The sequence below is a fragment of the Gopherus evgoodei genome, chromosome 2 (assembly GCF_007399415.2).
Source record: "Gopherus evgoodei ecotype Sinaloan lineage chromosome 2, rGopEvg1_v1.p, whole genome shotgun sequence".
NCBI classification, from domain to species: Eukaryota; Metazoa; Chordata; order Testudines; family Testudinidae; genus Gopherus; species Gopherus evgoodei.
In genome coordinates this window covers 214,223,716-214,239,132 of record NC_044323.1, presented here as the reverse complement: position 1 = coordinate 214,239,132, position 15,417 = coordinate 214,223,716, and the positions used below count along the sequence as shown (strand labels likewise).

Genomic DNA, 15,417 nt, shown 5'->3' with positions numbered 1-15,417 from the left:
TAAGCAGAACATCTGGTCTATTGTGTTTCAAACAATGCAGTTGGGCATACATAAAATACACCATCTAGAAACTCACAATGTTTTTCATTGTTATGGTTTAATTATCCCCGTTCTCATACCACTATTTTAAAAAATCACCTCCATTCAAAGCCACCGTTCTCTTATTATTATTACATCAATAACATGGGGTTAATTTCACAGACTCTATTTTATTTTATTCCATCAGACTCAAATTCTACAGGGCTAAAACCAAATTCAGCATATAAGCTCCTTGGGGCAATGACTATGCTTCTTATGTTTGTACAGCAGCTTGCACTCAGTGGGTACCACCAGAAACAAATAATCATCATTATCATCACTATGTCTACCTGGTTACTCCGACAGAAATTTGAGAGGCATTAAACAGCACACACTAGCAAACAGCAAGCACAGCACCCACCTGAATTGTTTGCTTCCGTCAAAGCCTTATTCAAGTCAGCACTCTGATTGCTTCTGTAGGTGCCCTTTATTTTTTCCACGTCGGCTTTAATGGGGTTCAGTTCATCCAGTACGTTAGCAGTGATATCATTAGCATTTTTGACCATGTTCTTTGCACTGGTAATGACGCTGTCTATGTCATCTAAAACACACACACACACACACACACACACAGAAGTCTAGGTAAATACTTTGAACAATGGCAGAATAACACAAAGTAGATGTGCTAAGTAAATGACTGACCTCTGTTTATCCCGTTGAGATCATTTTGAAAAGAATCAAGGTCCGTCCGCACCCTGTTCTTCTTCCCTTCCACAATACCCAGCCTCTGCTTTATATCTTCAAGAGTTGGATTAATATCTGCAAAAACAGGGTACTATGAATCAGCCTGGTAGGTGTTATACAAAGGTGCCTCGGCCATCTGGTGGAATGGCGGCAGCAGCACTCTGCACTGTCACATGAGCATTGGGCACATACCTTTCCCATCCCTGTTAAAAAACGTAGGTAGTAATATAGATAGTAACCAAGGGTGAAGATACCCAATCTGCCCCTTGGAGTAGGAAAAAATGAGCGATTAAGGCAGCTTAAGAGAAGGGCACAGATTTGGGGGATACATTATTGTGCATATCCAATACATTATGATTATCTATTATATATATGAGGCTCAAATAAAAATACAGTGTCCCAAGATGATTATGACTAGCAATAATACTGCCACATTGTGGGAATGGGTTTTATGGGGTGAGGTCAAAAGGTAGTATCCTTGCTTAGTAGACAGCCACACTCACAAGGGGTGGTCTGCTTCTAGTTGCTCCTGGCAACTCACTCAACTCTCATTAGAGGCTCCAAGTAGCTGAATGTGCCCAGCAATGCCATGTCCCAGGACCTTCAGCCACCATGGTAAATGTAGTGATGGTAGCTAGCAAAGATAACTGCTAATGAAGGGCACTTCTGGCTTGTCTATAAATCTTGTAGAAACATTTGATAAGACCAAGTGCCTAGCGAACGGGGAGGAAGTGATAATAGTACTGATCTATAAAAAAGGAAACGAGTGAATGCAAGAACTCAGAAGAATCAGCTATTGAGTGTGCCAGGAAAAGCATGTATCGAGACGTTGCAGAGGAGAATGAAGAGGTATGTGGAAGTGGCACTTGCAGATTTAGAACAGGATGAAGTACAATATATCAGCTATTTGTGATAACACAGATACAGAGAAGTACATAGAACACAACTGAACCTGTTATAACAACTTTATAGATTTCAAACAGGATAGCATTTGGCAGAAAGGATTGAGGCAAGTTATGAGACTATGGCATCCCTGAGATATTCGTCAAGCTGATGGAAAGCATCTACAGCAAGTTGATGAGTGCAGTGAGAGTAGATAAGAAACAGATGGAATGATTCAGAACTACAACAGGAATGAGACAAGGATGCATGCAATATCCAGTTTTGTTCTACGTGGTACTGAAAAGCTGTAGCTCTGAGAGATCCAACAGGAGGAGTCACATTATGGGGAAGGACAGTGCATAATTTTAGATTTTCAGATGATATTAACCTCACAGCATTGACCAAGGAGGATTTACAGAGAATAACTCAAGACACAAAGTATTAGAACAAGGCGAAGAAACTGCATACCCTGGAAGACTAGTAATGAAGAATGAGAATTGTGAAGACGACATAAAAAAAAGAACCACTACTGCATTCAGAAAACTGCAAGATCTGGAAGGGTAAAGACAGTCTGATAAAAACAAAACCCAGCACGTATGGGACAACTGTTGTGTCGATACTGCTGTACAGATTGGAGCGTGAGAGTATGAGGAAAGCCAATGAATACAAGATTTGACTGCAGAAATGACCTTGCTGAGGGAAATACAGCGTTTCAAGACTGCAGAAAATAAAAAATGAAGAGATAAGAAAATGGCAAGGGCAAGATACATTGGATAGATGTGGTGAAGAATGACATAGACCAAAAAGGTTTAAAGATGAACAAAGCTCTGAAGCTGGTACAAGATAGAAAGTGGTGGAAGGACTTCATTCAGCCCCTTTGAAGCTGTTGAGATGATGGATGGGAATCAAAGAAGAGAAGAAGCCATGAAAGAAGGGAATGGAAAATAGGATTAAATATTATACTATGATCTATATACTGAAAGATTGCATGCCTGTGTATCTGCTGGGCCACCTGCAATGAAAGTATGTGTGAATGTGTGTGTGTGGGCCACTGATCTCTATAGGATGGAACATCAGAACTGCTCAAGTGTGTGTGACCATGTCACCATCTGCAGAGGTGGGGAAACTATGGTCCGCAGGCCACATTTGGCCCGCAGGACCCTCCTGCCCAGCCCCTGAGCTCCTGACCCGGGAGGCTTGCCCCTCGCCCCTCCCCTGCTGTTCCCCCTCCCCCACAGCCTCAGCTCACAGCACCGCCGGCATAATGCTCTGGGCGGCGGGGCTCTTGCAGAGCCGTGGCCTGACCCAGTGCTCTATGCTGTGCAGTGTCATGGCTGGCTCTAGCCAGGCGGTGCGGCTGCCTGTCCAAGTGCTCTGGGTGGCACGGCTGTAGTGCTGCCAGCCACCGGTGCTCTAGGCAGCACAGAAGGGGGCTGGGAGCAGAGAGGGTTGGATAGAGAGCAGGGGAGTTCGGGGTGGTGGTCAGGGGCTGGGATGTGAATAGGGGTTGGGGTGGTCAGAGGGCGGGGAACAGGGGGGTTGAATGGGGGCAGGGGTCCCAGGGGCAGTCTGGGAGAAGGGGTGGTTGGATGGGGCAGGGGTCCCGGGGGGACAGTCAGGAATGAGAGGAGGGATTGGATGAGGTGGCAGGGGGCAGTCAGGGGTGGGGGGGCCGGGGGCAGTCAGGGGACAGGGAGGGGTAGATGGGGCAGTGGTCCTGGGGAGGCTGTCAGGGGTTGAAAAGCAGGGAGGGTCAGCTAGGGGGCAGATGCCGGGCCTCTCCTAGCAGTTTAGGGAGGCATAGCCTCCCCTAACCGGCCCTCCATACAATTTCAGAAACCCGATGTTGTCCTCAGGCCAAAAAGTTTGCTCACCCCTGCTCTATTGGCTGAACTCCAGAAAGGGTAAATACTCTACTAAGCATGCACTATTATGAATGTTTCCCAGGTTACTGCTAGCATAGAATATATTTATGGATCAAAATAACAGCGCAGAAAGCCTACCTTTACTTTTTATTAACAGACCTGTCAATATTGTGCAATTTAAACTATTCAGGGGATTGGCAAACAGAAGTGCACGGCATAATCCCACAGGCATGTGTGTGAAACGTAGGATACTCGATAAAACAAAGGGTCAAAAAGCAAGTAAAATACATGGATCCCGTTTCAGTTAAAGTCGCTGAGATGCTTTACTGCAGAATCAGATGTTACATTATAATGGCAAGAAATGGAGGCATCCTCCTACTGCCTCTCCCAAGGGCAGAGTAGCTTCTGCTTCCATAAGAACCCCACTGACACCGGCTGCTGCGGGAATTAATCAGTGCATTCCCTCGCCTCCCAGACCACACCCTTCTTTAGTTAATGCTGCCCACATTTAGGGGTGCACAGGTCTCCTGGAGCCCCTCTGCAGTGGCTTTTCCAGCGGAAGTGCCAGGTGAATTTAACTCATACTTTACGTCCCAATTTAAAGGATTAAAAAAAAAAAAACTTCTGCACACACCCATAATAATACAAGTAGGTGCATGCTTATAGATCAGTGGCACTGGTCAGTGGATTACATCTATTATATATAGCCCTTTTGAGTGACTAGTCCCAAATCTTGCCTTTTTTTCCTGTTTGAATACTTTAAATGTAGGTGTTTTAACCAGATCAAAATGTTCCTATTGTATTAGGATTCTGTTCTTGGAGATGATGCTGAACCTTTCTGAGACATTCAGACTACACTAAGCAATACACTAGATAGTCTTTGCAATTTGCATTCTTCTCTCTCTTTGACAATCACATCTGCTGCAGAGACTAAAGCCTGTCTTTAAAATACACTAATACCTAGTTCTTGTAGAGTGCTGATCATGAGATTCCAAAGCACTTTACAAAGGAGGTCAGGATCATTATCTACAGGATCTTGCTGTAGAAGAGAATTGTAGAGGAGGGGGCAATGGCAGAATTTGGCATCCCACAGTGCGGACCATAACTATGTTGAAGAATCCACTCCTCACCCTCTTGCAGAAGGAACTTCTAAACCATAGTATCATGTTCCATTATAAAAGGTAAGAATGGAGCTACCCTCTCCTGCTTACAGTTAAGTGTGTGTTACAGTGCTTTGCTAAATCAGAACCATAAACAGTGACTTTTAAATGAGAATTTCTCATACTGTACCAAAATTCCTGTTATCATCTTGCTTTTTACAGTACCTTGTAATGTCTTTTGTGACATTTGTGCTTGATTTAATAGATTGCTGCTTTCAGTGTTCAGTCTCTTGGCTTTTCCTGATAGGTCTTCCCTCTCCACAGTCTGGTGATAAAGCACGGTACTGTAAGACTAGTTTTATAATTGAACTCAAAGCAGAAAAACAAATCAGAAGGAATAAAAATTAATAATCTAATCTAGTTAAAAAAATAAAAGGAATAAATGTTTCCAACAAAAAGAAGACACCCCCTACCTTCACGGTTAGTGCTACTGGTGAAGCCCTGCGTATAACACAGCCCTTTGTTCTTAAAAGCAATGTTTGTTCTTAGCGGAAAACTGTGTCTTCTGTCATCTTCTTGTTAACAGTCTATGGACCAATATTCAGACATTGGTAGCACCCAAATTGTGACCCATAATGCACATGCAAAACCAATATCTGAATATGCAGAACAGTAATTGTGCCTGCAAAAGGATAATTTCTACATGCAAATATACCTCTTCTATGCATGGGTTTAACTTCAGTGCCCAGCTAATTATAAAGATCACCTGTTTGTAACAAAATTACCATCGTTTGACAAAATAATGCTCTTACCAGTAAAGCTGAATCAGCTGCATTTACAGCTTTGTTGGCTGCGTCCTCAGCTGCACTGACGGCATTAACAATATTTTCATAGGCAGTAGCAGCTTCCATGGCACAGTTCACCAACTCATCATTGCTGGCGTTTCTCTTAATTCTGTGGAAAATAGGGTGAAAAATACAACCATAGGCAAAAACTGCAGGCTAAAAAAAGAATGACTTATTTTAAACAGCATTTAATTTAAATATTTGCTACTTAATGCTGATGAAGAAAATGCAAATACTTTACAACAATAACGGTGGTTGTAACAACAGCAAATAGTATTTTGACATAAAGTGCCAGTTCTGGTGTCCAGTAACGCTGCTTTACACTAGTCTGGTGCTGCAAAGCAGCATTTAAGCGAAAAGGTTTTCTGGTAATTCCAATGGGACAGTTCAACATGGCCAGCTCTGTGCCACCCCATCACAGCCCCCGTGTAAGGGCACCGGTTAGAAAGCTGCAACCTCCAGTTAATCCCCACCTGCCAGAACAGCCCTTGGAGGGCCACGAACAGCCTAGCATAAGACAGAGTCACTTCAGGGCTGCTCTATCTTGCACTGGGAAGCAGTCAAGCAGCCCTGGAATCAGGGAAACATAAGAGACAAAAACCTGTGTGCTCAATTCACCTGTGCAGTGCCAGGTATCCAAGACTGCCTGCCCGATATTTATGACAATACTGTTTTGCTAACTGAACAAGCTGCATGGACAACTGGAAGTTTTCAAAAAAAGAATCTGGATCGCCAGACATAACAAATCCAGCATCTTGGCAGGGAGTTAGACAAGATGATCCTTGCAGTCCCTTCTAACCCTATGACTCTATGATTCTGTGTTCTATGATTCTAACTAGCCACAATCTCACAATTAATTTTTAAGCAAAGTCATTTCCATCCAGATGGCATGTTATGGAGGTTACTTTATCTTTTGAGAGTTTTCTTGTTAGCATTAGGGCTAGGTGGAAGTTATTTGCAAAGAAACAAAATAGAGTTCTGCCCTTTTCTGCTTCTTTAATATATATACAGAAGGTCTCAAAAACTTTATCTATCTAAAGGATCTCTCCCTTTCCTATCTATACTTTACCTTAGAAATATCAAGTATATCAAGTGTTTTGCCCTGACTTTCCTGGAGGATTTGTTGGAGCACCAGAAAATTAATATGAACTTTTACTGTGAGCAAATAAAGGGACAGAGGTGAAGATTCTTCCACAAAGAAAAAACTTTTCTCCCAGTAGTATGTCAGGCATTGGAGTTAAATCGATATCAATAAAATGAAGCAAAAGGAAAAAAGGCATTTGAAAAAGTTTGCCTAAAAATGGCTAAAATTTCCTTCCTTTCTCAACATTCAGGTTTATAAATTCATAGATTCATAGACTCTAGGACTGGAAGGGACCTCGAGAGGTCATCGAGTCCAGTCCCCTGCCCTCATGGCAGGACCAAATACTGTCTAGACCATCCCTGATAGACATTTGACTCCCTTGATGCTCATGATCATTCCATTATTATTTATTTGTATTGTGGTGATAGCCCAAGATCCAATCACAATCACGCCTGAATTGTGCCAGATACTGCACAAACTTAAGTTCCCTGAAAGAGTCTTTCAGGAAAAACAGACCAACACTTAAGACTTAAATGCCTAAGACAAAAAGCAAGCAGAAAAAAAAAGAAAACTTTACACACCACAAAGCAGCAAAAGGAGGGACAAACCCATTTTTTTCTGTCTTTACATGTCACCTTAAAGGAAAGTGAAATTATGCACAGTACGTTACAAAATTGTACATCATGTACTTGAACTATTCATTTACAGAAATTAGAACATACTCAGCCAGTTGTCTTGCCAGGTCTTGCAAAAACTTGGCATGCTCCTCTGCCCTCACCACCAGTGGCTCTTTGCTGGCTGATAAGGAAAGGTTCTTCAGTTTTTCATTCAAGTCCTTCCTTGCTCCATCCAGTTTAGCAGCTAGATTTTCATATTCCTGGGGTTTTATAAACAGAAATCTTATTTTTATTTGCACATATTACAAAGTGTCTGATAGACAGCACTTCGCCCTTAGTCCTGCAAGTGAAGTAATCCCCATTTCCTTGCACAGCTGTGTAGAGGAAGGGAAAAAAGAAAACCCCTTTTCACAGACTGCAGTTCATCAATCACATTATAATCTATCCCATTATATTTTTACTTCAATTAGAATGATGTAAGTTTTTACTCAGTATTTTTTTAATTTAAAATGTCACACATTTTGATTAACTATACCTCTTTGCTCTTCTGCAGTAATCCAAGTATGCTTTTAGTCTGAGACAAGGAAGATTGGGCAGAGTTGAGATGACCCAAGACATTGTTCTGTTGTTTATTCATCACTTCAATTTGTTTCTAAGGAAAATTAGAGGGTTGGAAAGCATGTGATCAGTTCAGCAATTAGGGGTGAGGGAAAAATCAAATGATCACCTAGCCAAGCTAGTTAGCAGCAGCATTTCCAAAGCTCTCACTGCTGTATTATCTAGGTGTCTTTTGGGGATCTGAAGACTTTATTCAAAGGTATTTGAGGACATTTATATTAGCACAGCCCAGTTTGTCAAGCCGAGCAAAGAGCCGACTGGAACTTTGTTTGCCTATCAGTGTATAGATACAACTAGAGAAGCTCTAATCAACTCCTCACACTGCCTTGAAGCATAGACATCCTGGGCCTCTCTCCTCTCAACCCTGGAAGATATAAAAACAAGAAACCCAATAGTGACCTAGTCCCCCTCTCCCAAACCTTCTGAAAGACTGAAACCATCTCCAGAGTTGGACTCTCTCTTTGGGTCTTACCAGTGATGGAAAGGGAAGGCTTTCCAGCTTGCCCTCTCTGGAAAGCTCTCAGAGGAGAATGAATGAAGATGCTTGGTTCCAGCATCTCCTGCTCAGTGGAGGGATCAGTGGGGAAAAGAGTCCTATAGCAGCAAGTACAATGGCCCTGGGGTTGTGGCAGGACAATGCGTATCATAATCACAGTCATATGGTATTTGTATCCAAGTGTGTGCAAGTCATTCCAATAGTATGGTCCGCAATCAACCCATCTGTCCCTCTATCTATCATATCAAATTTCATCTTATCACAAATACACAAACATTTCAACTGGTGGCAGAGGCAAAGGCAGAAATGGATTAATGATCTGTGCAGATACATCCACCGTTTAAAATAGTCTGTAAATATTTTTAGCTGTATTTTTAGAAGTGATGCCCTACACTGGCATGTAATATACTGAACAATTGTAATGTACAGTTGACAGTAATGATTCTACTGTCCAAGAAGTGCTAACAAAGTAGCTGAAAACTTAGTTTTTATAAACAATGCACTGTCCTTTGAATCAGAAACACTATTTGTTTAAGAGAATACAGGCTAATATAGTATGCTTACATTCCTTGCATTAATTCCATGTCCGACCAGTTCTGTTTATTCATTATAACATCTACAAGAGTTCGGGGACTTATTAAATATGTGAAAAGTCTAACTTAATTTTTGCTGCATTAGGCATCATCACAAACAGTGCTGCAGCATTTCTGATGAGGCATAATGGCAAGCAGCGCTTATTTATCAGTAATTAATAACTAGCACTATTGAGTAATTTTCATCCACAGATATCAAAGCAGGTTATCAATAGTGGCTAAGGATCATTATTCCCATTTTACAGGGCAATGGAGACTCAGAAGTTAAGAGACAAGCTAAGAACCATACATCAAAACAGTGGCAGGGTCAGGAACTGAGCCTAGGGCACCTGACTCTTTGTCCTGTGCTCAGTTTACTACACTCACAGAAGACAAAATGAATAATTACAGCTGAAGACGGAAATACTCGGAGCAGAGAGTATCCAGATTCTCATTTATACTAAATCCCTCTACACCACTTTGGTTGTATGAAGGGGCCTTTAAGTGGGAGTTAAGTGGAAACAGCTTTAAGTAGGACAGTTGAGACCTCTCTGCACTGCCAGAGATGTGGAAAGAGACATTTGTGGAAATGGGAATCAAGTTCAGAATGAATAGAATTTGGCTTTACAAAAAGGCCAAAAGTAAGACAGAAATATTTCCTCCCATCTAATAAGTCCAGATTTTTTTTTGTTCTATTACCTTAATGTCTTCCAAGAGCACTCCATTATCTTTGTTTAAGTTTTCAGCCTGCTTCGTTTGGCCAGTTGCTTCATTTAGAGCTTCACGAAGGTCATTGAGTTTGGATTCATATTTGTTTAACGAATCTCTTATAGTTTTAACAACTCCATGATTTTCTTGCTGGTGCTTTTGTAGCTCATTCCTAACACGCTCCAGCACTGCAAGATTAGAATTGAAAAAGATTCACAGAAGCAGAAAAAAATTAACTTTACCCTGTGGGGTTCTGCCTTTAGGATTAAATAGCCCAGGCTTGTGAGATGGTGAGCATCCTCAACAAATGTAGTTTCAGTGTGTGTCATGGGCATCTCATCCCATCAGTGATAAATGTGTTGCTTTTGGGATCCAGAATACTATGGATAATTTAACATGACAAATCAGCTCTAAACAAAATATGGCTGAAGGTGAACTTTTGGAAATACTAAATTTAAAGAAAACAACATTAATCCAATCCAGCTTCATCACTAAACAAGGCCAGGGCGAAACTGAGTAAAGCCACCAGATCCAAAAGTGCAAAAAGTCTAAATCTATATTTAAGTAATGCTGAAGTTGTGCCACAAACTAGGGCTTTACAATCTACTCTACCCCCAGTGATCGATATGACTGACTCCTATGTAGCACTCAGAGAACATTGCTATAGTTAACTCAAGCAGCAGGCCAAATTCTCGCCCTAAAGTGCATCCATGATACAATGTAACCAGGAGCTCAGCAGGGCACCTCAGCAGCCACTTGGTTCCAATCCTGGAGAGAAAACCCCTCCAAAGGAGGCCACCTCTACCTTTCTTCTCCATTGCATCTCCTTCCCAGCAGAGGAGTGTGTGACCCTGCCTTCCCACCTGTTAATTAGAGCAACCTGATGAATGGGCAATCAAGGGAGAATGGGTTTTCCCTTATGTCCCAGTAGAGATGGCAGGAGGTAGGGCGGGACGTATTCTCACCCAGCAGCATGACATATGGGATCTTCTGGGCCACACACAACTCAGAAATAGAGCCGTCAGCCATGGAGAGAATGGATCGGTTAGGCCACAGCAGGGTCGCCCAGAGGATTCAGGGGGCCTGGGGCAAAGCAATTTCAGGGGCCCCTTCCATAAAAAACAGTTGCAATACTATAAAATACTATATTCTCGTGGGGGACCCTGCGAGGCCCAGGGCTAATTGCCTCGCTTGCCTCCCCCTCTGGGCAGTCCTGGGCCAAAGACTTCCTACCATGGCAGAGGGAAATATGGTCCTCTATTACACAATTTTTGTCTACAACCTTAGATATGTATGTGCAGCATGCTCTGCTCAGATGCATGACATTGTGTACGCCAGACAAATAGATTCCATGGAAATCATTTATGTACAGTTTGCGCAGTGAATGACATAAGGAATCCTGCTGAGCCCTACCTCACTCAAAGCCTGATCCAGCACCCACTGAAGGCTGTGGGAGACTTTCCATTGATTTCAATGGGGCTTGAATTTGGTTTTACTGCACACATAAAAAAGTTGCCAAAAATACATATGATATTACGTTGGATTACACTATTTCAGAAATAACATACGGTCATGTAATTATAGACAATATCATAACATGGAAGCACACAGAGAAGACACAAGACTGGGGTGTAGCCTTAACTTTTGTACTTCTTGACCCTTGAGTGCTCAACTATACTGCTTTAATAGTTTCTTAATGTAGATTTTTTTATGGACTATTTACACACACCATATTATTGTATATAATTTATGTTTACACTGTTTCTGTGCTTTATAATTAGCTAGTGGATAGATGAATATAGGACTTTCTCATTTAGATTCATTTAGAGATCAAATAATGCATTAGAAAGCACACATCAGGACACTATTTCGATTTTTCCCCAGTTTAACTTCTTTCATGATTACATTAAACATTCTTAATCTCCTTCAGTATCACTATGTTCATTTGAACAAAAGTAGATGACTGAAATACACTGCAAAGGTGCAATCAGATGCTGAAATTCCATATCACTCCCTGAGCATCATCATTTGTAGTCTCTTATGTTTCAGACATAAGATTTGAACATTTTAAACTAAGCAGAATAATGAGCTAAGACCTCAAGAAGAACCCCCCTTACAGAGTTGAGCTTCTCTTCTCTCCCTCTCTGCATCTATTTGCAGTTGTACGAAGTTGCGTTTTCGCATCTCTCTCATCATCTGTTCTGCTTCGGCCAGTTCCTTGGTAGCATCTCCCAGGAGCAATTTGTTGCCTTCTCCATTGGTGCCAGCTATCTGTTCCATGAGCACTAAAAAAAGGAAATACCACATTTAAACAGAGTAGATACTTAGATTTACACAAGGGAGACAAATTCCAGAGCAGCTCTTGTTTTTAAGCACATAAAGTCCAATCTTGCCTTCGTTTACTGAGGGCTTCTCTACACAGACACTTTGTCTGTGGCAAGCTGGAGTGTAAATCTACCCTCACCTAGCCTGCCATGAACTAAGTTTCTGTGTATACCCAGCTGTACTTTGAAATGAGAGTAAATTAAAGCATACTAAGGAACTTTTAGAGAGACAAAACACACTTTAGGTTAATTGCATTAAATTGAAATTTATCAACAGTAATGCCACTGAAGGTAGTTGAATTGCACCAGGTTTGAAGTATGCCCATTGTGTCTAACTTTTTATTTTATAAAGTTGAATTCTGAAATCTTCTCCAATTTCAGAAGTTAATTACAAATATTGTATGTATGTCAATGAGATTTTGTAAAATAAAACATCACATAACAGTAGAAATCACCCTTACCCTGAATATTGATGATGACAATTTGTATTTTTGAAACTAAATCTTTTCCTTTTTGATTAGTCTGACCAAAATTATTAAATAATGTCTCAGCTTTCCTGTAATTCATTTCAACCTAACAAGAGGGGGAAAACAGACAATTAGAGATAGCACAGAGCAGACAAATTAATATTTTGTTATAAAAAGAGACGACTATTTTTACTTTGTTTTAATGTCACCTTTTCTTGTAGCGCATTTACATCCTGATTAAGATTGATCAAGTCTGTCTCCAGCTCATCTGCCTTTGAGCCCTGATTCAGAACAGCTGAACGGTAACTGTTCAACAAGATCTGAAAATAAAGAAAAAACGTGTACACAACTGAACCAAATCTACCACCTAGAGATAGTATAGAACTAGAGCACAAGGACTGTATTTCTTCTAAAAAGTTAAAATATATTGGGCCAGATCTCCATCTGGAATAAAGATCAAGATTGCTTCATTAATTTCACAGGTGACCAATTTACATCAGCTGGTCCGTTGAATCCAATGTATTCCACCAGCAATGAGGGGATCTCAACTGAAGACAATTCACTGGGTAAGCGGTGCAGAATATAAACTGCCTGAAAGTTGCAGGACTGCAGAAGGGTCTGGATGGCATAGCCCACAAAGTGAATCGGGATGGCCTAGGAGGAGGAGGAGGGGCCACTGATTTTTTTAAGGACCCTACCTGGACCTCAGAGCAGCCCTCCCATAGTGTAACCCCCAGAGAAAAGTAGCAGTGTATTGTGGAGTTAGCAGTTTGTCTGTGTTTGCTTGCACTTCATGTTGACACAAACTGACATGAAATTCTAGTGTTCAGATGCTAGTCTACACATCAGCTGAAATCTATTCCTTAAAGCTTTTTTTTTTTGTTGAAGGTCACTTACTTTTAACTCCTTGGTGCGTGTTTCCAAATGCCTCATCTGTCCCAGCGTGTGGGTGCTTGCATTGGCGTTTTGCAGCTGAGACTTAATCAACTGAAGCTCGTCACCCATTGTGCTCAAATCTTTCAGCAAAGTAATTACACAGCTATCACAAGCTGAAAGGGAAATACCACAAGCAAAGGAAAACAATGAGAATCATTGCTATTTTGTGCAGAGAACATTTCAATTGTCACAGTGAATGGAATGGAAACCCTATGATACTCTGTCACCAGGCACTACATGCATAACAAATGCAACAGCAAAGGTCACAGTACTGAAAGTGACTAAATCCAGAATTAAGGATGCCCATCGAACTCTCTTCTTGTCTGGCATTTTCACTCTGTAACATTTTCCCCCATCTCTAAATGCTTAGCTGATTCTTGTTTGAACTGGTTCATGGTTACTGCCATTATTGTTGCCTTTTCTAGTTTGTCTTCTTTCAAACAATCATCAGTCCACCATGTTATTACCTACCATCGCAATCTTCATCGGTATCCACATCTTTTGGGTCTTGATTTAAGCATTCTGAAATCAGATACATATAATCAGTAACTAAGACATTGTTATTAAGCTTTTGTTATATTAATTTTTGTCTTTGTAAAAAATAATTTTATACTTTGCACTCCCAGGCCATTAAAATGTGAGGGCAGACTCTGCAAATCTGTTTTTCAAGGATAAATAATTTGCATGTTATAGGAGCTGAAGAGCCAGATTCATTCAATCGGTGTAGAGCATTGTGCAGCGTGCCCAGTTATGGAAAGTTTGCCAGTGTGTGTGTGGGTTGTGGTAGCACAAGGCTCCTTCAGTCTCAGCTGCACCAGGGGGCTTGCAGGCAAAGCGGGCTGTGCTGCTGAGAAAAGGGACATGGCCAGAAAGGTAAGAGATGTTCTGATTCAGCTCCCTCTGGTGGGGCTCCTATGAAGCACCCTAGAGAATTTAAAGCTGCTCTTCTTCAACTCTGCCCTACCTTGGGGGTGATTCCCCCAGCAATTTGCAAATTCCTGTGCTACAGAGGGGTGAATCTGCACATATCATATACTTTAAAATGAGAAGTTTTCAATAATCTTTACTAAGACTGTCAGAATAAAGATCCTCTAAACTTGGTATGCTATCAATGCTTGGAAAAGAGAAAAATAGAAATCATTCACTCCTGATGCTGATTTTTAGCCATAGAATTCACTTGACCTTTGTGGATCTATGCTGAAAAGCAACTCGGTGAGAATGGCATTGTAGGGTGCCATGTTTATCATTTCATCACTAATTTCTATTAAAAATGTGCTAACACTTCAAAAATAAATATATATATTTTATCTAATCATTAGATCTACAAACTCAACCTAGGATTTGAGGGTCAAGGGCGTGCACAGGCATGCTTGCAGATGTTACCCAGAAAACCATTTTGTTGATAATTCACAGGTAGGAAGAGAATCCAATTCACCATCTCTTAGCTAAACTGGCTCTTCAATGCTTAATGGGTGTGAAACGTGATGAGAAAATATGACACAAATATCTATGTATATACACACACAGGGAAAAGATCTGTGGTGTAAGATGATGTCATTTTTACATGTTCACTTTTAAGAGTAGAACCAGGTTATAAACCCTATTTCAGGAAAGCAGCATGCTTAAATGTTTTCCTAACATGAAGCTTAGTAATCTCTAAAATCGCAAGGCAGCTGTACTTTTATAACACAGCTGGTCACTTACATCTTGAAGTTTTACCCAATGAAAATAATTCAGGTATTTTCTCCTGGTTGGCATGGGGATATGGTAGAGTTTGTACCTATGCCCTCAATATGCCAGTGCTGGACATCATGTGAAATTAAAGGGATTTAAAAGTATCCAGGATGCCTCTTCATTATTTCCCTTTTTCTTCTCCACAAAAAAACATGGACCGCAATTAAGTTTACATAGTAAAATACAGGCAATAAATGAGACAAAGGTTCTTTAAGGTAATCACTAATGGTTTACTGTGAGGTGCTAATGCCGTCAATTTCTGTTGAAATCTAAGGGAATTGAGGGCACCCTATACTTTGAAGGAGGCACTTAGGACTGGGCTCCCTGCTGCCAAGAGTCAATGACAACTTTCTATGTGTCAAACTACAATGTTAAAGTTTGACCAAAACTATTATGAGATCCTTCTG

At 41.0% G+C, this 15,417-nt stretch overlaps 1 protein-coding gene across 1 annotated transcript in view; it reads right to left on the bottom strand.

The window, feature by feature from the left end:
• The window catches only part of LAMA3 (laminin subunit alpha 3), a 194,065-nt gene that overhangs the window by 25,218 nt on the left and 153,430 nt on the right, over nt 1-15,417 (bottom strand). The window contains exons 46-57 of the mRNA XM_030549443.1: nt 13,748-13,798; nt 13,238-13,389; nt 12,550-12,660; nt 12,335-12,446; nt 11,667-11,834; nt 9,541-9,737; nt 7,691-7,807; nt 7,261-7,415; nt 5,422-5,563; nt 4,835-4,934; nt 721-837; nt 440-619 (exon numbers count right to left, since the gene is read on the bottom strand). Of these exons, the coding sequence (XP_030405303.1) occupies nt 440-619; nt 721-837; nt 4,835-4,934; nt 5,422-5,563; nt 7,261-7,415; nt 7,691-7,807; nt 9,541-9,737; nt 11,667-11,834; nt 12,335-12,446; nt 12,550-12,660; nt 13,238-13,389; nt 13,748-13,798 (1,602 nt within the window). The remainder of the gene's footprint in view (nt 1-439; nt 620-720; nt 838-4,834; nt 4,935-5,421; nt 5,564-7,260; nt 7,416-7,690; nt 7,808-9,540; nt 9,738-11,666; nt 11,835-12,334; nt 12,447-12,549; nt 12,661-13,237; nt 13,390-13,747; nt 13,799-15,417) is intronic.